The following is a 23,980-nucleotide window of genomic DNA, read 5'->3' on the forward strand; positions in this document are numbered from 1 at the left end:
TCTTTCAAGGAACTTATAATTGTAGATTTGGGTTAGATGCATTTCCCAAAAAAACGCAGAAAGTCGTATTTTTCTTATATTTTCCTTAAGATATTTTACTTACATTAAAAAATCACGTACAACCAATTTTCAAAAACTCTGCTCTCCTCAGGTAATCACGACTGATGCTAAACTACAGCTAATCGAACCTACCACTGGCAGAGAACAAACAAGCATTTAAACTTCAGCACCCTTACAGAAACCCATGTCCATGCAGGGCTTCAGTGAATGGGTGAGCTGGACAGCAATTTGCATGTCTATGAACATAACATGTATCATAGTGTAGGCAAACTACTCATAATCTAGATCTTAAAAAAGAGTCTACAGCCGGGAGCAGTGGCTCACGTCTGTAATCCCAGCACTTTGGGAGGCCAAGGCAGGCAGATCACTTGAGGTCAGGAGTTCGAGACCAGGCTGGCCAACATGGTGAAATCCCGTCTCTACTAAAAATACAAAAATTAGCAGGGGGTGGTGGTGAGTGCCTGCAATCTCAGCTACTGGGGAGGCTGAGGCAGGAGAATCACTTGAATGTGGGAGACAGAAGTGGCAGTGAGCTGAGATGGTGCCACTGCACTCCAGCCTGGGCAACAAGAGCAAAACTCTGTCTCAAAAAATAATAAATAAATAAATATGCAAATAAACAAATAAATAGTCTAACGCATCAACTTCATCTTCATTGTTCTTAAATTTTTATAAGGAAAATGTCAAACATACACAAAAGCAGAGTGTAGAATAATTAACAATAGGAACAGCATAATGAACCCCACCCAGCTTTAAGAATTATCACGAAGCAGCCAATCTTCTGTCTGTCTCTCTCACTCTGCCTCGTAGATTTGAAAACGAGTCCCTCACATTAGACCATCTCATAAGACCACAGCCACTACTGACCTCCTCGAGGGCTGCAAATCAACCTGGAGCATGCTGCACACAGATGGCAGCACCAACATCTACCCGGACCCCGCAAAAGCAACAGGCACAAACTATGATGTGTGGTATCCAAATAAGATGGCTTCAAGGAGCGCTAACCTTTTTTAAAAATAAGAATGAGTTCTCCATGCTTAAAAGTCTGTTAAATAGGGAAGGTTCTATTACAAGTAAATAAATTCCAGTGAACAAAATTTCCGTTCCCTTGTTTTTCTTTCTTCTCACAAATAATGTTAACTTTTAGATATAATTTTCTTATTCCTCATACATTTTCTATCATTATACATCAGTACTTCACTATAAAACTCTGATTTGGGCTGGGCACAGTGGCTCACGCCTGTAATCCCAGCACTTTGGTAGGCTGAGACAGGTGGATCACCGCCATCAGGAGTTCACATGGTGAAATCCCGTCTCTACTAAAAACATAAAAATTAGCTGGGTGTGGCGGCATGCACCTGTAATGCCAGCTACTCGGGAGGCTGAAGCAGGAGAATCACTTGAACCTGAGAGGCGGAGGTTACAGTGAGCTGAGATGGTGCCATTGCACTCCAGCCTGGGTGACAAGAGTGAAACTCTGTCTCCCAAAAAAAAAAAAAAATCTAATTTGAAGTTTCTTTTCGGACACAAATAGGAAGAAAATTTAGACAGAAGCAAGCTTTAGTAGAAAAATTGTTTTTCAACCCCAGTAGAGTCTAATAAACCTTATTTTAATTGGCAGATTAAAAGAAATGAACTCTAAAATACTTTCCAGTAAGTTTCACATAATACAGATGAGTAGGGGAAATTCTGGTTTGCAAAAATAACCTGAGATTTGAGAAGATGAAAGCTGAATGGGAAATGGGCCTTAAAACACTGATAGAAATAGTTACAAACACCTACTTTGTTGCTGCCTAGACTGTATGATGGAATGAGATCTTGTCGGCTTCCAGACAACTGAAGAAGAAAGAAAGAAGGGTTAGTTCTTTATGCATCAGAGCATAAAAATGTGGTTTAGGCAATGCCAGCCTTTGCTAACCCAGTCAACCGAACGTTAAAAATTTGGGTAGCAGCAGGGAGGTTGTCAAGACGAAGGCTGCACACTAGTGGTCTTTGGGACATTACCAACATTGAATTGGTTATGAACAATTTTCAGATGAGAGGTTTCTGTAAGATCTGGATATTCAGTTCACACTGAGGTCACAACCGGCTGGACCTGAACAAGAGCTGTCCCGTTGGGTGAGCCCTTCTGTGTGAAAGACACCAGGTTACTGGTTATCTTATCATGGCCTGAGCTTCTGATTCCTTTCTCTGGGTATTTGTAGCAACTGTAAATAAACTCACAAACTATTTAAACTATCAGATCCCAAATACTGAATCTCTGCATGTATCAGTGTATTTTAATACATCATATTCTGGAGAAATGAGACGTTATCTGCCTTGAGTTAAAGTGATCTTCCTAAATGTCTGAGATGGTTGGTGGCGTCCAGTGTGAAACTCCTCCTATCGCTCTCTCTTCTCTCTCAGACGCTAAGGCCAATATCAGCTGCCCTTTCTCACAGCGCTTGTGCTGTAACTTCTCTTTGTGTGAAGTTAGGATGAAAGTATCATTTTTCATATCCACATCTTCATCAAAAATGAGGAAAAGAGTAATAATCAAGGGGCCAAGAGCCTATTTCTTTGTGAAGGATTATTCCCACGTTCAATGTGCACATAAATTATATCTAAGTTTCTAAAAACAACAATAAACTGAAGCCGTTGTTATGAAACAACCCCATGTATCTGACGCATGGACACCACCCTGGCCGTCTTGTGAACAAATGGTTTGTGAACCTAGTCCAGACTCCTCCTCAACTTAAAAATAATTTGAGCCAAGAAAATGGCATTGGCTTGCGATGGGCCCTTGGCTAGTTCTGGTTTAGTTCAACAAACATTCACTGAACACCTCAGTCTATGCTAGGCAGTGGTGATGGGAAGATAAGAAACACCTGAAAGGTACTTAACTGCTACTTCCCCTACAATATTAATAGGAATGGGGCAGAGGTGCACAGACCCAGTGGGGTAGAGACCAGGGGCCCTGACATCAGTCCTGGCAAGGGAAGGGTTTCAGAGATGGGGTTTGACGGGTGGAGAAGAGTTACCCAAGAAAAGAGGAGAGGAGAGAAGTCCCAGGCACAGCACAGAGCTTGGTTCCACACACTCACTCTGTTCACATTTGGAGAACTGATACTCCTCCTGCTCAACTTCCCTTTTCCTATTAACTGTTCCTTCACTGCAACTTCCTGTGAATCAGAAAACATACAGAGGAAAGAGACATGTAAAAGACACACTGCAAAAGCAACATCATGTACAGCAGACTTGCATCCCCCATCTATACAGACATTCCTAGCTATTTAAACAATGCTGTTATGTGATTATTACGTACTGCATGCCTGTATCAAAACAGTACATGTGCTCCATAAATACATACATCTGCTATGTACCCATAAACAGTTTTTTAAAATTAAATAAAGGCTGTTACTTCATAAGACAGAATGACCCAATTACAATCACTCTGGATTATTCAAAGTTCGTAAGAGTGAACTCTTCAAATGTTAGGTGCAACAACACTGTGAATTACAGAGTCCAACATAGACTCAGCCTGCATCAGGGCCTCTGCTGCCTGCCCTATCCACACGGTTGGCTAACCTGGCGCAGACGATCTAAAGTCAGGAGGTTTTCTACAGCCAGCACGCTCCTGAGGTACTTTTCAATATAAGCCTCCGAGTCAGCAGAAGCTGGATTTTCAACGTTGGCTGCCATTCTTGCTAATGCTTCCCGTTCCTCCACTCCCTGGGCATCCTGAGGAGCAGAAAGGTGCACATTATAAAAGCGTCTTGATTTACACACCACACACACATACACGCGCATGCACACACACACAGAACGTATTCCAAAGTTCCATTTTAAAGTCAGCTTTGGAAGGCCAAAGCATTTTTCCAAGGAAATAATGAAAAAGTGATTAGATGACTAAGTCCACTTGAAAGGCCGGTTAAGTTAAACACAGCACAACTGAAACACAGCGCATTCTCAACAAAACTGTTCTCTACTGCATTCCCACTGCAAAAAGCCATGACTGGTTAGAAAGGATTTTGTCGACTAGCCAGAAATGTAACCACCATAAAAACAGTATTTCAGGAACATTACCCCCCCACCCTGGAACTCCTGAGGGACAGAGAAAGGGAAGAGGGGCTGGGGTGACTGCTACACAGGGTGGCAATCAAACTGCCTCCCAGGGAGGAGGCCCGGTATGGAGAAAATAGTGGACATAGGGTTTCAGCGCCTGCCACCACGCAGCCCGGGGTAGCTGACATATTCAGAACATGGCAGCTTCTAGAATTGGTTCAATCTTCTGCTCGAGTGGCAGAGGCCAAAGGCCTGGAGCCAGCCAAGGAGAGATTGTCTAGGTAAGTTCTTCTACACTGAGCTTTCTGGTACAGCCTGTCCCCAATCCTGGGACATGAGCTGGCTGTGAATACAAATGGGAGATGCACAGTCAGAAAGAAGCTTTATTAATGTATTTAGTTATTTCAAGCAAAGTGGGCTCTTAACAAATTACTGTTCTCAGAGAAAATCAGATACTTTATTCACTTGTAAATTTCTTATAATAATGCCAAAACTACAAAATGTATATCCATATACCACTGCATCTCAAATGCCATCAACTGTAAGACAAAAGATTTTATACATGACTGAGGGGAAAAAAAATCTGTTAATTTTAAGATACCATCAATTACGACACATTCTACTTCAAAGATACTTTAAACAATTTGAGTCTTAGAACAGATAAAATATGGGAGGATTTGTAAGATGGCTTAAGTTCACAAAACGTTTCTGTCTTGTACAGTAATTCACTTAAGCCTCATAATAACCATGAAAAGAAGGAATCATCCTCATTTCCTAGATAACAAGAGGGAGACCACACAATCTGCAAGAGTCAAGACTAGAACTTAGGTCTCCCGTCTCCTGGTAGGATATTCTTTTCACCTCAACACAGAATACTTTCAGTGTCTGAAGGGAACAGACATTATCCTCATTTTATAAGGAGAAAGAAACTGTTTCCGGCCTGGGCTACTTCTTTTGGCCATGATGCCGTAATGGCTTCTGTGATACAGAACCCAAGGAACTTTTGGGGCTTTTTCATGATGAAACTTGCCTATTAAGGCATCTTTTTGTTTTGTTTTTGGGTCTAGTCTTTACACAATCAGCTTTATGTTTCATTTTGCCTCTATCATCAGGATTCGATAATGTGGAAACGTTTGCCAGCTTGGATGTTTAGCTAACTAACAGCACAATCACATGAGGTTATGTTTATCTTCAAGCTGATCCCCCCCATATTTCTTTCCTTTTAAACCCTGTCCTCTGGAGAATAAAAGCACTTTTAAAAGGCATAAGAAACTAAGTGGAAGAGAAGGAAAAGGGAGGGGAAATGGAGAGAGAAAAGAAATGAAAACAGTTTCCTATAGCCATCACTGTTTCTCAACTGCATTCAAGTAATTTACAGAGACAAGATCTGAAACAACTGGAAGATATAGAAAATGTTTAGATACATAAACAGTAAGTCTCTAGCTAGACAGAGATGTATATTTGTTTTAAATCTTACAAACAAGAGTGAATGAAGCACACAGAGCAATCTATTACAGACCCAAGACCGTGCAACAACTAACTCTGCAAACAGGCTTAATTTTTAAATATTCTGCAAACTCCAAATTAAATAATTAGATGGTTAACATTTACTATGCAAGCCTAACACTTTAAAAGATCCAGGAAAGAACAAGTTACTATCCAACATGACTTGAGAGGCAAAAGCATTCTGCAACACAAGATATCTAAAAAAAGCCTAAGTACTGTGTAATATTTTTCTTTTCCAAAAGCTGATCTCTGGCCGGGCGTCGTGGCTCACACCTGTAATCCCAGCACTTTGGAAGGCCAAGACAGGCGGATCAGGAGGTCAGGAGATTGAGACCATCCTGGCCAACATGGTGAAACCCCGTCTCTACTAAAAATACAAAAATTAGCTGGGCATGGTGGCACATGTCTGTAATCCCAGCTACTCAGAAGGCTGAGGCAGGAGAATCACTTGAACCCGGGAGTTGGAGGTTGCAGTGAGCCAAGATCGTGCCACTGCGCTCCACCCTGGTGACAGAGCGAGACTCAGTCTCAATAAACAAAAAAAAGCTGATCTCTGTATTAAAATATACACTGTTCACCTATTGTTCAAATACTCAACAGTGTCGATGGGCAAATCCTAAGCCCTGAAATGATGGGAACTGGTGCTGGTGTTGATGGCATGGTGAGGAAGGGCATCCTCTGATGTCTCACATTCCCCACTTCTCCAACCCTGAGGAAGTGAAACCTCCAGCCCCTTGCCCACACCCCCTCTTTGAGGGTGAGGGTGGGAGAAGGAATTTTCTCTTTTCAGAGTCCTTCACTTAAGACCCTCACTTCTCCTGGCCCTGCAAGGGATGCCCCATTTCCCAGCTGTGCTGGTTTCTGGGTGAATGAATACACATCTAATTCAGGAATGACCTATCAGGAAGTACGGATAAGCCACATCTTCCATCAAGTTGGTACCAAGGATAAATTGAAGCTCTGCTTCTCTGAATCCTCTGAATATCTCAATTAGTTCAGAAAGAGAAATACTAATAGTACTAATAAAATAATCGTAGTAACAACAATCGTAGCAATAACATTTTCTCTAGCACATGCACAACCATTGGTACAAACTGTCTCATTTGATCCTTAAAAATACTTTGTGCAAAGGTATTACTAACCCCATTTGACAAGGAAAAAAATATGGGCTCAGAGTAATTTATGCAAGTTCACTTTGCTAGTAAGTGACAGAAACAAGATTTCTGTTTGACTTCAGGATCCAACTGGAATCTCTATGCTATGCCCCCTCCCTTTCTGGGTACAATACGTTTCTCTTCTGTCATCTGTGTAAAAAGGTGTTGATTTGCTTTTCAAAAGAAAGTTCTTCAACAAAATACTAAAAGTAGAACTTTTAAAGCCACAAGTACATTGTACTATGAATTGATATTAGAAAATCGCTCTAAAAATCTACAGCTCCCCTAAACATACACTTTCACTTCATATGTACGTCTTGGGTAGGTCACTTTTCAGGGAGTTGGCTCTTTTTTTAAGTGCTTATTTTTAGTAAATTCAAATTGTATATCCTTCACCTCTGGAATATTGGAGACAATTTCAAAAGTCACTCCACAGCCAGGAATAGAACTTCGATGAGACATCTTTTTTAGGAGACTCTGTGCAAAACCCTAGAGAAAAACAAAATAGAAAATATGGTTTCCCACCTAAAAAATTGAGTTTACATTAACAAAAGACAGCATAGAAAATACCAGTTCATTCTAACCAAAAGAAAACAGGTCATGTTTCCAATATAAGCAAGTGAAAATACCAAGTACCGTTTCCTCAACGTTGTCCTATGGTACGAAACCAACTTATTAGATGCCCACCGTGTGTGAAGGGTCCCACACCCAACATAGGAAAAGTACAGACCTCCAAGTCTGTAAACTGGCAGTAGGCATCCGGAAGAACGCTGCTTAAATGCTACAGAAATATAAGCTTGTTGACTTCCACACAATAAAATGACCTTCTAACTAAGATGGAAGCAAGGACTGGTGAGGCTTACACATTTTTTTCTCCCCAGCACGATGGACATCTCGTACCATGAATATTGACAAGTCCAGGCATTAAATTCTTGACCAAAGCAAGATCGTTATGAGGAATGATTTAAGAGTGCACGGTCATTGTTTATGCTGACTGTGCTCTTTGCACAGTTAGGAATTGAACTGTTGAATTAATGCATAGATGACTCATTTCAAGATGCTGTTAAGACTGAACACCCTGCAGAGGTTGAAGAGAGCAGGGATGAGAGCAGAATACCATCAGGGAACAAAGGTAAAGGGGAGAGAACATGAAATGGGCACCAAGCTTTCTACCCACGCAAAAGGAACAGCAGAAACATGGGAAGCCCCCAAGAAAAGAGCAAAGCCAAGCTATTTGGTCTTAGACACACATCATTTCAGAAACCTACCTAATGATAATTTATTTCATATTCAATGATCTTTAAATTTTTAAAAGAATATAGTATCTCAGAATGCAGGGAGACAATTTATGTCATTACTTCTCTCCCTTGACTTTAGCCTTGCAGTGCTGAGCCAAGGCTAATTACGTAAGTCAAGGTATAGAGATCGCTGTCCCTAGGGGTGGTGAAGGGAGATGTAGATGCTACTATTATCCGACCTTTTCGTTTTCCATTTGTATGGAATTAGTGAAGCTGACGTGTGTGTATTAGGGTCATGTGGAAGGTCCTATTCTTGTTATAAAGAAGAAGAGAGCCTTCCACATGACCATTCTTAGGAATGAAATATCTGAAATTGAGAGAGAAAATGGCATGCCTTAAAAATACTTCCACATCATTTCAACCAGAAAAAAAAAAAAAACATATATATAATCCCATATATATGGAAACCTATTGTCCCTACAATAGAAACAAAAACCAAGCGACATGTGGCGACTGCACAATGTACCTTTTCTGTCAAGGACCCTGTAGGGCCGGTGGTTGTGGCAGGTCAGTCCCAGGGCCTGGCAACCAGGATGTCTAATTCCGAAATGGAAAATCGCTCTTCAAAATGCTCCTCATGAGCAGTGTGTCTTTTTCAAACCCTCACAGACTTATGAGAAAAGGAAGACAGAGAGAGTGAATGGGAGTATACCATATACATCTATAGCTAACCCCGTGACCTGGATTTTATTGATGTTGGATTGCCAAGCTAAAGAGTTGCAATTTTAACGGCATTACCGCCAGTCTTCATTTCAAAGATTGGTATCGGTGTGACATTTAGAACTAAAGATTAATTTTTAGGGGTGGAGATTACATCTAGGAGTCTGTCAACCATGACTGTGCTCTTTTAAATGAAAAGATTTTCATCTGTACTGGTTTTAGTCAGTGTATTGAGAATGCCTCAAAAAAGGGAGATAAGACAGTTAAAAGGATCCCCAGACGCAATCTCCCAAATCCTTATATTTGCAAAACTAGTAAGAGAAAGAATTTAAATTATTATTTTTATTTTTGAGACAGAGTTTCACTCTTGTTGCCCAGGCTGGAATGCAATGGTGCAATCTCAGCTCACCGCAACCTCCACCTCCCAGGTTTAAGCAAGTCTCCTGCCTCAGCCTCCCGAGTAGCTGAGACTGCAGGCACCCGCCACCACGCCCAGCTAATTTTGTAGTTTTAGTAGAGACGGCGTTTCTCCATGTTGGTCAGGTTGGTCTCAAACTCCCAAACTCAGGTGATTCGCCTGCCTTGGCCTCCCAAAGTGTTGGGATTATAGGCGTGAGCCACCACACCCGGCCCGAAATTCTTTTTTTTTTTTTTTGAGACGGAGTCTCGCTCTCGCCCGGGCTGGAGTGCAGTGGCGGATCTCAGCTCACTGCAAGCTCTGCTTCCCGGGTTTACGCCATTCTCCTGCCTCAGCCTCCGGAGTAGCTGGGACTACAGGCGCCCGCCACCTCGCCCGGCTAGTTTTTTGTATTTTTTAGTAGAGACAGGGTTTCACCGTGTTAGCCAGGATGGTCTCGATCTCCTGACCTCGTGATCCGCCCGTCTCGGCCTCCCAAAGTGCTGGGATTACAGGCTTGAGCCACCGCGCCCGGCCCTGAAATTCTTACCTAGAAATTTTGTATTAAATCCCTTCATATGGCACATGGACCTTCATAATCCAGCTGCAACCATGCGAGAGCCATGCTCCTTGGCACAGGCAGGACCCCCAGCACATGGAGCTCCTCGTAGTTCCCAATCCTACCATGTCCCGCCCTCCCCACTCTCTCTGCACGTGTATTTCCCCTATCCACGGAACTGCATCTCCTCCTGCTCTGCCTGGCCAATGTCCCTCCTCTCTAAGTCCCAGCTCAAATGCTGCCCTCCTCTCTGAAGCGCCCCCACCACCCCCCAGCTCCCTGGGGCTGAATTCTTCCTTCTCTTACCTGCATTCTCACCACAAGTGGTGAGGACCTGCACCACGCACTCAGCTCAGGCCAAGAGCAGCTGCCTGTTATGTATCTACCTATGCAAATCAACCTGGCTCTTTCAGGACACAGATTTTTGTTTGTTTTTTGAGACACATTGCTCAGGCTGGACTCGAACTCCTAGGCTCAAGTAATCCTGCTGCCTCAGCCTCCTGAGTTGCTGGGAAAGCAGGTATGCACCACTGCACTGGGCTCATTTCTTATTCACCTTTTTATCCCAAAGCCAAATATACACATCAAAGACTGCAAGAGGTAAAAGGTCTGGAAAGCACCCTGGCAGCATGGCGAGACCCCGTCTCCATAAGAAATACAAAAAATTAGCCAGGTGTGGTGGCACACGCCTGTGGTCCCAGCTACTGGGGAGGCTGAAGTGGAAGGGTCGCCTGAGCTCAGGAGGTGACGGCTGCAGTGAGCTACGATCACATCACTGCACTCCAACCTGAGCAACAGAGCGAGACCCTATCTTAAAAAAAAAAAAAAAAAAAAAAGCCTGGAAATAGCAGAGAAAGAGGGAAACTCCTCATTTGACAGGGCCCAGATAAAAAGGCAACAACCAAACCACTGACCTTGCCCTTGACAGGGCTGTGTGGTACCCAAAAGAATAACCATGATTTGTGAATCTGCCCTAAGAAAGATTCAGTGTAAGAATATTGTCCAGGAGCAAGTGACACATCTGGGCCTTGAAGCAAGCATGGGTACAGGACAGCAGCAGTCACCTGGAAAAGAATAGGTCAGTGCTCCCGGGAGCCTGTTTGGACAGAAGCTTAGAGCAAGCACTGCCCGGCCCTACCCTCGGGTCGCAACTGTGGTTAGAGTCGTTTCTTCCACTGAAGACTAACCTGCCGGCCGTGAACATTGACACAGATTCTCTTGCGTAACACCAGTTGCATGTCAGCCGGGTGGCTGAGCTGGACCGTCACGCGCACGATCAGAAACAACCGCTCGTCCGCGGGTGTGCCCTTGCTGAGCTGAGGGCAGCCGTGCACCGCGGAGTCCCAGGAGGCTTCTGCTTTCGCCTGCAGAGAAGACAGAGAGGAAATAGGTTTCTCTCTTCTCCAGAAACACAAAAACTCTTTCAAGGAAACCACCTTGGCTCAGGCTGAAAGGGCATATGCCAGTCACCAACGAAGTTCTACTATGACAGCTGCCCTGAAAAGACAATGGAGTATGACAGTGTGGCCACAATCATCTTAGCCTGAAAAGTACAGGGCATGATGATCCCAGTTGGCTTACTTTTAAAGTATTAAAAAATGCTCAAATGTCAAGAAAAGTTGCAAAAATTCAGTCAAGTGTTCTGTAACCCTTTCATCACGATGCACCAACTGCTACCATTTGGCCACTTTTGCTTCTCTTTCTCAAAACTCACACACACACATTATTACTTTTGCTGAACCACTTTCAAGTAAGTTGCATATCATATCTAAGAAATTTAACAGCAATACATTATTAATATAGAATCCATATTCAAATTTTTCAATTTTCCCATCACAGAACCACACACTGCCTTAGTCATGTTCCTCTAGACTACTCTAATCTGCAATAGCTCCTCAGCCCTTCCTTGTCCCTGCTGAACTGGAAGGGTGCAGGCCCACTGTTCTACAGAATGCACAGCCGCTGTGTGTGTCGGACTGACTCCTCACTGTTAAGACTCAAGTTTTGCTTCTTAGGGACACTACTAAGTAATGATGTGTCCTCAAAGTATCACATACAGCTTTCCTTCCTGATTATTTCATAATTTTTCAAACATACTCAAAATTAGAAAATAAACTCCTGAGAGATACCCATCGCTCAGATTCAACCATTAAAATCAAGATGTTACCACATTGCCTTCACCTATTCTTTTCCTTTTTAATAAATCTGGCTGGGTGCAGTGGCTCACGTCTGTCATTCCAGCACTTTGGGAGGCCGAGGCAAGTAGATCACTTGAGGTCAGGAGTTCGAGACCAGCCTGACCAACATGGAGAAACCCCATCTCTACTAAAAATACAAAAATTAGCCAGGCTTAATGACGTGCACCTGTACTCACAGCTACTTCGGAGGTTGAGGCAAGAGGATCACTTGAACCCGGGAGGTGAAGATTGCAATGAGCTGAGATTGTGCCATTGCACTCCAGCCTGGGCAACAGAGCGAGACTCCATCTCAATTAAAAAAAAAAAAAAAAGTCCTGACAAAAGGATTTCAAAGCAAATCCCAGCCAGGCGCAGTGGCTCACACCTGTAATCCCAGCACTTAGGGAGGCCAAGCAGACGATCACTTCAGGTCAGGCTAGAGGAACTAGCTTCAGAGTAGGCTAGAGGAACATGACTAAGGCAGTGTGTGGTTCTGTGATGGGAAAATTGAAAAATTTTGAATATATATATATATTAGCAAGGCATGGTGGTGCACACTTACAGTCCCAGCTGCTTGGGAGGCTGAGGCAGGAGAATCACTTGAACCTGGGAGGCAGAGGCTGCAGTGAGCCAAGACCCTGCCACTGCACTCCAGCCTGGGTGACAGAGCGAGACTCCATCTCAAAACAAAAAAAAAACCAAAAAAACCCCAAAGTAAATCCCAAACCTGGTGCCATTTTACCTCCATGCACTTCTGCAGCCCGTGCTTCCATCTGTCACTGACTGAGGAACAGAGAGAGCCTCAAGCTCCCGACCGCTGCTGACCTGAATTGCTCACACAAGCTCAGTACAAGTTACCAGGAAATGAAGGAAAAGGTGAATGGATATAATATGATGCTCAAGCTCCATTCTTCTGCAAGTCATGATGAAAGGTTTTCCTTTATGTATTTTGAGAAATGTAAAGCACTGGCATGATTGCCTTATTAATTGCTTCAAAAAGCTCGAGGAGAGGTTAAGTAAACCACTTTTCATCTGATTGTCCCAAGTTACACTTTCCTTACCTCCCCATCATGCTGCTTCACAATCTGCAGTTCAAAGAACTCCTCTTCTTCTTCCCCAGTCAAGGTCGCATCCCATCCACCAGCTTCTGGGTCATCAAGATTATCCTGAGAGCTGAAATCATCAGCTAAAAGCAAAGAATTTACATTAAATACTGAGATCGTTTTCAAGGATAACCCCTACCAGCTAAATTTCAATGTGATTATTAAAATTCTTCTGCTTCAAATTTCATTTGCTTGTTGCTCTGAAATCTTACATGACACTGAAGATGACCATTTAAAAGTTCACAGATCTTAGAGATAAGAAAGTGCCTCAAAAAATGATCTCATCCAATCTGCTACATTTTTGCCTTATTTTATAGGGAAGGGAAATGAAACCAAGATACCTAAGAGGTTACCCAAGGTCATCTCATCAATATCAGTGACTGGGTTATAATGTAAATTCCCTACCATTCACTGCACTGAAGGAGTGAGAAACGAGCCTGACAGTGACATTCAGCAGAAAGTTCCACTGGCTGCCTGGGCTGGAAACAGAAGGGCTACACCATGGTCCCCTGGATCCTCAGGCCTGAGCCTGGCCCTCCCCACGCCCCTTCACCTGGAGCTCGTGGATAGACATCCGAAGTTCCTTTTCTAGGAGGTGGGCATGGGGGGACCGAGAACATGGACCATGCTGACCAAAGTCCTGATTATCCCCTCGAATGCCCAGACTAACGTGTCTTCCTTAAGCTTATTGTTTTTCACTTTTTATGCACATCCCTGCCTGCACCCAAATATGAGCACCTCACCTACCCAGGAAACCTAACAGAAGAACAGGCCAGAATCACCCTCAGGCGCCCAGTTCAAAACATCACAGCAGGATAAGGACTTGTGGCAAACACTGAAAAACAAACACCTTCCACCCCATCAGGCAAACAGACAGTGGCTGTATTATTTGGTATTATTCTCCAACTCTATACATAGAAAAATCTTCCATTTAAATAAGCTAAGTGGCAGGAGATCCTAAATGCCTCAGAGATGGCATCTCGCTGCCAGCTAGGTGGAAGAAAATCATGGAGGACATCCACACTCATCTATTAAGGAGAGTTAATGTTAATACCTAGTTCTGCAGATGTTCTAGGAATTTAACTGCTGACTTTCAACTTATTTTTAGATCCTTAATCTACCTTTCCATTTTCTATTTTCTCTCCTACAGGCAGAACTCCTACAGGCAGAATATATGTAAAATGTATTCAGGCCCAAAATATTTTACATGGGGGTGAGTGGGAAACAGAAAAAAAATGAGTTTTTATGAGGCCAACATCATCCTGATACCAAAGCCTGGCAGAGACACAACAAAAAAAGAGAATTTTAGACCAATATCCCTGATGAACATCGATGCAAAAATCCTCAATAAAATACTGGCAAACCGGATTCAGCAGCACATCAAAAAGCTTATCCACCATGATCAAGTGGGCTTCATCCCTGGGATGCAAGGCTGGTTCAACATTCGCAAATCAATAAACGTAATCCAGCATATAAACAGAACCAAGGACAAGAACCACATGATTATCTCAATAGATGCAGAAAAGGCTTTTGACAAAATTCAACAGCCCTTTATGCTAAAAACGCTCAATAAATTCGGTATTGATGGAATGTACCTCAAAATAATAAGAGCTATTTATGACAAACCCACAGCTAATATCATGCTGAATGGGCAAAAACTGGAAAAATTCCCTTTGAAAACTGGCACAAGACAGGGATGCCCTCTCTCACCACTCCTATTCAACATAGTGTTGGAAGTTCTGGCTAGGGCAATCAGGCAAGAGAAAGAAATCAAGGGTATCCAGTTAGGAAAAGAAGAAGTCAAATTGTCCTGTTTGCAGATGACATGATTGTATATTTAGAAAACCCCATCGTCTCAGCCCAAAATCTCCTTAAGCTGATAAGCAACTTCAGCAAAGTCTCAGGATACAAAATTAATGTGCAAAAATCACAAGCATTCTTATACACCAGTAACAGACAAGCAGAGAGCCAAATCAGGAATGAACTTCCATTCACAATTGCTTCAAAGAGAATCAAATACCTAGGAATCCAGCTTACAAGGGATGTAAAGGACCTCTTCAAGGAGAACTACAAACCACTGCTCAGTGAAATCAAAGAGGACACAAACAAATGGAAGAACATACCATGCTCATGGATAGGAAGAATCAATATCGTGAAAATGGCCATACTGCCCAAAGTTATTTATAGATTCAATGCCATCCCCATCAAGCTACCAATGACTTTCTTCACAGAATTGGAAAACACGGCTTTAAAGTTCATATGGAACCAAAAAAGAGCCTGCATTGCCAAGACAATCCTAAGTCAAAAGGACAAAGCTGGAGGCGTCACGCTACCTGACTTCAAACTATACTACAAGGCTACAGTAACCAAAACAGCATGGTACTGGTACCACAACAGAGATATAGACCAATGGAACAGAACAGAGTCCTCAGAAATAATACCACACATCTACAGCCATCTGATCTTTGACAAACCTCAGAGAAACAAGAAATGGGGAAAAGATTCCCTATTTAATAAATGGTGCTGGGAAAATTGGCTAGCCATAAGTAGAAAGCTGAAACTGGATCCTTTCCTTACCCCTTACACGAAAATTAATTCAAGATGGATTAGAGACTTAAATGTTAGACCTAATACCATAAAAACCCTAGAAGAAAATCTAGGTAGTACCATTCAGGACATAGGCATGGGCAAGGACTTCATGTCTAAAACACCAAAAGCAACGGCAGCAAAAGCAAAAATTGACACATGGGATCTAATTAAACTAAAGAGCTTTTGCACAGCTAAAGAAACTACCATCAGAATGAACAGGCAACCTACAGAATGGGAGAAAATTTTTGCAACCTACTCATCTGACAAAGGGCTAATATCCAGAATCTACAAAGAACTCAAACAAATATACCAGAAAAAAACAAACAACCCCATCAAAAAGTGGGCAAAGGATATGAACAGACATTTCTCAAAAGAAGACATCCATACCACCAACAGACACATGAAAAAATGCTCATCATCACTGGCCATCAGAGAAATGCAAATCAAAACCACAATGAGATACCATCTCACACCAGTTAGAATGGCAATCATTAAGAAGTCAGGAAACAACAGGTGTTGGAGAGGATGTGGAGAAATAGGAACACTTTTACACTGTTGGTGGGATTGTAAACTAGTTCAACCATTATGGAAAACAGTATGGCGATTCCTCAAGGATCTAGAACTAGATGTACCATATGACCCAGCCATCCCACTACTGGGTATACACCCAAAGGATTATAAATTACTCTACTACAAAGACACATGCACACGTATGTTTATTGCGGCACTATTCACAATAGCAAAGACTTGGAATCAACCCAAATGTCCATCTGTGACAGACTGGATTAAGAAAATGTGGCACATATACACCATGGAATACTATGCAGCCATAAAAAAGGATGAGTTTGCGTCCTTTGTAGGGACATGGATGCAGCTGGAAACCATCATTCTTAGCAAACTATCACAAGAAGAGAAAACCAAACACCGCATGTTCTCACTCATAGGTGGGAACTGAACAATGAGATCACTTGGACTCGGGAAGGGGAACATCACACTCTGGGGCCTATCATGGGGAGGGGGGAGGAGGGAGGGATTGCATTGGGGAGTTATACATGATATAAATGTCATGCACATGTAACCTAGAACTTAAAGTATAATAAAAAAAAAATCCACAGTAAAAAAAAAAAAAAAAAAGAGTTTTGTTTTTTTTTTTAAACAGGTAATACAGGGATGAATGGCACAAGAACTCATAGACAAAGTGAAAAATTTATTAGATAATGCTAAGAAAACACCACAAGAAGGAAACATGCTTCATAAGTTCCGCTAGTTATTTGTCCTTTCCAGAGAGAGGTCTTTCCCTAAGAATTAAAGAGGCCGGGCGTGGTGGCTCACGTCTGTAACCCCAGCACTTTGGGAAGGCCGAAGCGAGCAGATCACGAGGTCAGGAGATGGAGACCACCCTGGCAAACACGGTAAAACCCCATCTCTACTAAAAATACAAAAAATTAGCCGGGTGTGGTGGCACACGCCTGTAGTCCCAGCTACTCGGGAGGCTGAGGCAGGAGAATTGCTTGAACTGGGGAGGTGGAGGTTGCAGTGAGCCGAGATCGCACCACTGCACTCCAGCCCGGGTGACAGAGCACGACTCCAGCTCAAAAAAAAAAATTTAAAGAAGAAAATATTTTCAGTGCAGAAAAACACTGCTACCATCCTAACACCGGGAGAGTAGACCATCCACATGGCACTGTGAGCTGCAGGAATGAGAGGTGAGGAGCATGGTGAAGTGCATCTATTACTGTCAAAAACACGAGATTATGACATACAAATCAGTCTGTCTACAACCAGGGGACTTGCACACACGTCAAACTGGTTCTAGCCTTAGGAGGACAGAACTGCCTCATGATGCACTTGGTTGAAATCTACATGTTACGTAGACAATAAATTTTTAGAGGTAAGCCTTCAGAAAACACCTCCTAACTTACCATTTAAGTCCAGGAATATAACAGGAATGTGTGTCTCCATCCCAGGCACTGGGGTCCTAAAACATGAAGAACAAATGGCATCTGAATCAGGTTACTTTCTCAGTGGCAGACACGTAGGAACACAGCCTTAATGGCATTCAGAGCTGTTAGAGGGCAAAGCGGTAATAATCCTGGCCCTGATTTTACTCTAATCCAGAATCAGAGAGGCCACAAAGCCTCCACTGTAGCTGCTGCTTTGTACCCTGACATTTGAACTTAGCCGTATAAGACACCCCTACCTGTTTATAGTGAAGTTCCCTTGTTTAAACCTACTTTCTCATAAAATGATATACTTAAGGGCTCCCTCTGGCTAAATTTACTATTTTTAATTTCTATAAAGTAGCACAGAACATTTGCTGACAGCACAGTTTAAGCCAGCACCAAAACCAAAATCGCGTGGAGATGCAATTTTCTTATGACCGAACAGTCTTCTAAGAGAATGACCCAAGTAATTAACATATTAACTATTTTTTTAATGCTAAGTGCAATGGTATTAAATATTGATTTAAGTTCTCAGAAATCTTAATGACTTTGGCCAATAACAACATTATTTAATAAAACAGTTTTAGGCCATAGCTATTCAACTCATGAAAATAATTTAACAGTTCCTTTAATTTAAACAACATTTCCCATGCTATTATGACTCTTCCATTAACCGTAGCACATGCAAAATTCAAGCTAAAAGCAGATGGTCTGGTGAGCATTCAGAACCTCACAAGATGCACCACAGGGTTCGTACCATTCTGCTGGGGCCCCTGGAATACCACTGCCAGCAGAGGGGACCATCACCGCGTTCCTCTCCTCAGTTAGGGTCAGCCGCATCTCCAGAAGCTGCGCTTCGCGGTCAGCATCATCCTCTGTTTTATCTAGAACACCAAGAATGAGGATTTAATGCCAAAACCTCACTTGCCATTTATCTTTTTGTCCTGAGTAAAGACTGGATTTGCCTACGTTTGTTATTAGCTGACAAGTGCTTCCCAGTGATAAAAAATCAACCCATAGCTAGGGAGGTCAGGTGGGCTCCTGCAGAGGCCATCTTCAGTTCCTGGGAGGCCTACAGAGGGACCACACAGGAGTGACTGGTCCAGAGTCAGAGGACTCGAGCCCTTTGGATAAGAAAAGTCACCACCTTCCTTTATGTTATCTTTGAGGGACCATGTATGGTTTGTGCACCGTATTTTCTCCTTCTTTGTGAGGGGTGGGAGGAAGACCTCCACCAAGATATGACAGCTGGATAAACGGTATGACATAAACAAGGAGTAACACTCATCTGCTCCTGCCATCCCCACTACTGATGTGTTCATCTGGTTCTTAACTGATGTGGCTACAAAGGGAGAATAATTAATTATGCACTGATTTGCAGGGGAGAAAAATATTCTATTTGTTGTTCCTACCACGTTTACTGACAAGCTTTTGCAATTGTTGATCCAAGTACTCCTGACGTTTTGTTAATGCATTTAGCCATTTTCTACGAAGTCTCTCTAAATCTCGATCCTGGAAGCAAGCAAGGAAAATCATGTTCAATGTAATGTCAAGATAATCTACCTGAAACTGATGCTCCTATCTTAGAACCTTACTCTCCTATGCCTTGGAAAGGTAAGGTAGTATATAATAATTTATTTATTACTACTGCCAGTTGACTGCACCCATCATTCAAAACAGCTATTTTCAGAATTTAAAGCATTATTTTCTCGAACAGAAAGGGCATTCTCAGGTATCCAGAACCAGTTTTATTTCTAATGGCTTGGGGGTAGAACTTTAAGCACCTGCAACAAAAATCTTCTAAAAGGTCTCTTTGCTGGATAAAACCCACGAACAGGACTCAATAATCTTCCAATATGGCTGGGCATAGTGGCTAACACCTGTAATCCCAACACTTTGGGAGGCTGAGGCAGGTGGATCACTTGAGGACAGGAGTGTGAGACCAGCCTGGCTAACACAGCAAAACCCTGTCTTTACTCAAAATATTAAAAATTGCCCAGGCACGGTGGCTAACACCTGTAATGCCAACACTTTGGGAGGCCAAGGCAGGCAGATCACCTGAGTTCAGGAGTTCGACACCACTCTGCCCAACATGGTGAAACCCCATCTCTACTAAAAATACAAAAATTAACCAGGCATGGTGGCAGGTGCCTGTAATCCCAGCTACACGGGAGCCTGAGGCAGGAGAATCGCTTGAACCCGGGAGGCGGAGGTTGCAGTGAGCCAAGACCGTGCCATTGCACTCCAGCCTGGGCAACAAGAGTAAAACTGCATATATATAAATAAATAAATAAATAAAAATTAGCTGGGCATGGTGGTGTACACCTTTAATGCCAACTACTTGGGAGTCTGAGACAAGAGAATTGCTTAAACCTGAGAGGCAGAGGTTGCAATGAGCCAAGATCACTCTACTGCACTATAGTCTGGGTGGTAGAACAAGACTCTGTCTCCAAAAACCAAACCAAAACAAAACAAACAAAAAACCACTTTCAATTTATGTACCTTGGAATAATCAGACAAATCCTTCAACTTTTGCAACTTCTGCTTTCTATCAACACAGGCTCTCCAAGACATGTAAATGCTTCTCTCACTTGTTTTTGTGCATTTTATGGGGTAACAGGTAGGGGAAAAAGGGGACAGGGGTTGTCATTAACAGAATAACAACCTACCAGCCAACACCTACATGAATACCAATCTTACCTCATTTCCTTTTCTAATAAGGTTAAAAGACTGGGTAGAGGTCAGTGGAATGCTGCAGATATAGTGTGTCTGGACTTTACTAGGGCACTTAACCAAATAGCCTATGACACTATTGTGGACAAGATGGAGAAACGTGTGATGCATCTACTTCAGTGAAATCACAGAGGACTCAAATATCACATCCAAAGAACAGTGATTAATGTCAGCTTGAAAAAAGTCTCTATTGTTGTGCCATAGGACTCTGTATTTAACCCTATCTGATACAGTGTTTTTATCAGCAACTTTTAGGAAAGCAGACATTTCTATCAAATTAGAATGATGTAAAACCAAGAGAGTGACTACACAGATGACATAATCAGGCTCCAAAGAGCCCTGACAGTCCTGAACAATGACTAACAGATGAAACTGCACAGACAGAAACAAAAATCTTTAGAAGGTTAGGAAAAGAAAGTAAAAAAAAAAAAAAAAAAAGAAAGAAAGAAGAAAAAAAAAAAAACAGATTCCAAATGCTATATGATTCCAGGAAGTGGGGAAGAAAGATCTGGCTTAAAAAATGCAAAATACGGCCGGGCGCAGTGGTTCACACCTATAATTCCAACACTTTGGGAGGCCAAGGCAGGTGGATCACAAGGTCAGGAATTCGAGACCAGCCTGGTCAACATGGTGAAACCCCGTCTCTAGTAAAGATACAAAAAATTAGCTGGGCTTGGTGGCATGCACCTGTAATCTCAGCTACTCGGGAGGCTGGGGCAGGAGAATCGCTTGAACCCAGGAGACAGAGGTTGCAGTGAGCTGCGATTGCACTATTGCACTCCAGCCTGGGGCGACAGGATGAGACTCTGTCACAAAAAAACAAAAAACAAAAATATGCAAAACACCTAGTGTTGACTGAAGCTCAGATTGACACAACTATAATAAGGGCAACGAGTGGTGACTCACTCAGGACAGAAAATGTCCAGGAAAGAGGTTCCGGAGAAAAGGATCTTCAGGGTGCCTGGATGGGGAGCTCCAGGTTTGGAAAAGGATCTCAGTCACAAATGATTTCCCACTCCTAAAACACTTTACGGTCTATGAAACAACACTCAATGTTCCCTACTCTGTTGTACTTTAAAACAACAAAAAAAGCAGTATGAATTGTTTAATCCTTAAATAACAGTATAGCCAGATCCAGGAATGTGTAATTATATACTTTAAACATGCTTATTTGAGATGAGATTAACAGGTGCTAAATTACCTGGTAGCTGTCCATGTCTTCCTCTTCCTCCTAAAAGAAAAAAAATACATTACATAGAACTGAATTATTGATTTATCCAAGAATCAGGCTATGCTAAGCAATCTGACTCTTTACCCATAATTTATATTTTCCAATTGAATTAATATACTATTTCATCTCCCACCTACCCACACCCTCGCTCTGGGTTTTACAGTTGTCAGGAAGTTGGAGCCGCTCACAGAAGAGTGAAGAACACTCATTTGACCTTTTCAGGAACCAGTGCAATGCTCTCCCTGCTGGGTTTATAGTCCCACTCACCAGGGGAAATCAAACACCTGCTGGCAAATAGTCTTTACAAGCCAGTAGGGGGTTTCTCCAGAGGGGTGGGGTGATGTTGAGCAGTTAATCACTAGCAGGCACTATGGAATCTGTGGAGGCAGAGACGTTTTAACCCTCAGCTTGCCACCTACACCAGGGCAAAACCAGTAATACAGTCCGATGCGATGATTCCATGAAAACGCAAGACACAAAAAAGGACAGCAAAGATTCACAGAAAGAATTGTTCACAGAAAGTAGTTTTCGTACAGGTTCCAAAAGGCACTCTGGTCTGATTTTGTCTTTCAAGAAGAACAGAACAGGCCATAGCAACTTACATGGAAGGTCTCATGCATTCTGGGGGTTCTGAGCGGTCTAATTTTGACACATCCAATACCAACGGACAATATACATTCTTCCATCAGTGGTAAAGTCCCAGATTCCTGCACTGACTTCACTTCGACTTGAACTCTCCGGGACTGCCCCTGGGTCACAGACAATTTAGAGTCTTAAAATCAGTTTCTTGATTTCCAAAAATTTGGTTTAGAGAGACCCCTACAGGCTGATGTTGAGAAAAATGTTTAATTCGGACACTATCACCACACCTTATTATTAAGCATTAAAATACAAATTTAAAAACTAATCAGAAAAAATCATTTCCCTTTTAAGTGAGCTAAAAAACAGAATATATGTTTACATATTCTTTCAATAAGAAGTAACATTAAAAAAATTCTAACAAAGGAAATGCAAACAGTTGCCCAACAAAAAAGTTCAACTTACTGATAAATAAATAAATCCAAATTAAAGCATGATACACGTGTATTTTCACTTCCTAAACTGGCAAATATATTTTAAAAGGGGAATTTCCAATAATGCCCTACATTTATGAAACAAACAATTTCATACACTGTAAGTGGGAATTTAAAATGGTGCAAGTTTTCTGCAAGGCAATTTGACTTAAAAACATACAAGTTCCTTTAACCCAGCAATTTGACTTTCTAGAGAGCTAAATAATCATGCATATACACAAAAAATCTTAAGCACTTTTAAGAACAAAAAATTAGACGCAAATTGAATGTATAATATTGGTAACTTTAAATTGTGAAACATATAGGTCGGGCGCGGTGGCTCAAGCCTGTAATCCCAGCACTTTGGGAGGCCGAGACGGGCGGATCACGAGGTCAGGAGACCGAGACCCTCCTGGCTAACACAGTGAAACCCCGTCTCTACTAAAAAATACAAAAACCTAGCCGGGCGAGGTGGCGGGCGCCTGTAGCCCCAGCTACTCGGGAGGCTGAGGCAGGAGAATGGCTTAAACCCGGGAGGCAGAGCTTGCAGTGAGCTGAGATCCGGCCACTGCACTCCAGCCTGGGTGACAGAGCGAGACTCTGTCTCAAAAAAAAAAAAAAAAAAAAAAAGAAAAACATGACTTTAAAGAGTAAAGCACCAGTAAATATAAATATAATATCAGTAAATATAAATAAATCAGTATCAGTAAATATCAGTAAATATATTATATATATAATTTGTATATAATATATAAAATATAATTTACTGATATAGCAGTATATGTCATAAATATAAATATATTATTTGTATAATTATAACATAATAATCAGTAAATACAAGTATGACTGTTTAGACTGTTTATTGTGTGGGACTTGGTATATATTTACAATGAAGCAATATTTTAAAAGAGAACTCACAGTATTCCCAAATTACTGACTTCAAACTTGGTTTATAAATTTTAGAAATGTAAAATAGCATTTGAAAAATGGAATTTAAATGTTCAATTGCAAGTCAATTGCTCTTGCCCTCTTCCATCAGATTTTAGTTCCCAAGAGCTCTGCATGATCAGGAAAATCAGCTAAGGCAACCAATGATCCTATCAAGCTCCATTTGAATGGATGGGATACAGATGTTTTCTGATTTAATATCACCAAGGACTAAGCCTCAGATATTTTGTGGGAAAAGTCCTAAAGAAAATATTTTAATAGCCTAAACAGTTTTGTCATTTCAATTAGCTACCTTTTATTTGCTTAGTTTGCCTAAGCACTTCCGAAGTGATCTATTTTGAATCTGTGCCTAAATGTGAAGGGTCAAGTGTGCACTTTAAGGGAAGATTCCTAGGGAGAGGCAAGAAAAGGAAAGAAAGGATCCGGCAATGGTTTACTGTTCCACAGAACAACTTTTAAAAGTACACTTAGGCCGGGCGCGGTGGCTCAAGCCTGTAATCCCAGCACTTTGGGAGGCCGAGGCGGG

At 42.0% G+C, this 23,980-nt stretch overlaps 1 protein-coding gene across 3 annotated transcripts in view; it reads right to left on the reverse strand.

Moving 5' to 3' along the window:
* Window positions 1-23,980, reverse strand: part of KIF13B (kinesin family member 13B) — a 204,346-nt gene that overhangs the window by 42,149 nt on the left and 138,217 nt on the right. For all 3 annotated transcript variants that reach the window (XM_033229868.1, XM_033229860.1, XM_033229876.1), the window contains exons 25-35: window positions 22,057-22,203; window positions 21,425-21,454; window positions 18,903-19,002; window positions 18,248-18,374; window positions 17,470-17,525; window positions 12,917-13,041; window positions 10,866-11,042; window positions 7,161-7,253; window positions 3,628-3,780; window positions 3,144-3,221; window positions 1,843-1,896 (exon numbers count right to left, since the gene is read on the reverse strand). In XM_033229868.1, the coding sequence (XP_033085759.1) occupies window positions 1,843-1,896; window positions 3,144-3,221; window positions 3,628-3,780; window positions 7,161-7,253; window positions 10,866-11,042; window positions 12,917-13,041; window positions 17,470-17,525; window positions 18,248-18,374; window positions 18,903-19,002; window positions 21,425-21,454; window positions 22,057-22,203 (1,140 nt within the window). The remainder of the gene's footprint in view (window positions 1-1,842; window positions 1,897-3,143; window positions 3,222-3,627; window positions 3,781-7,160; window positions 7,254-10,865; window positions 11,043-12,916; window positions 13,042-17,469; window positions 17,526-18,247; window positions 18,375-18,902; window positions 19,003-21,424; window positions 21,455-22,056; window positions 22,204-23,980) is intronic.

This window comes from Trachypithecus francoisi, unplaced genomic scaffold (assembly GCF_009764315.1).
Source record: "Trachypithecus francoisi isolate TF-2019V2 unplaced genomic scaffold, Tfra_2.0 Contig01440, whole genome shotgun sequence".
NCBI lineage: Eukaryota > Metazoa > Chordata > Mammalia > Primates > Cercopithecidae > Trachypithecus > Trachypithecus francoisi.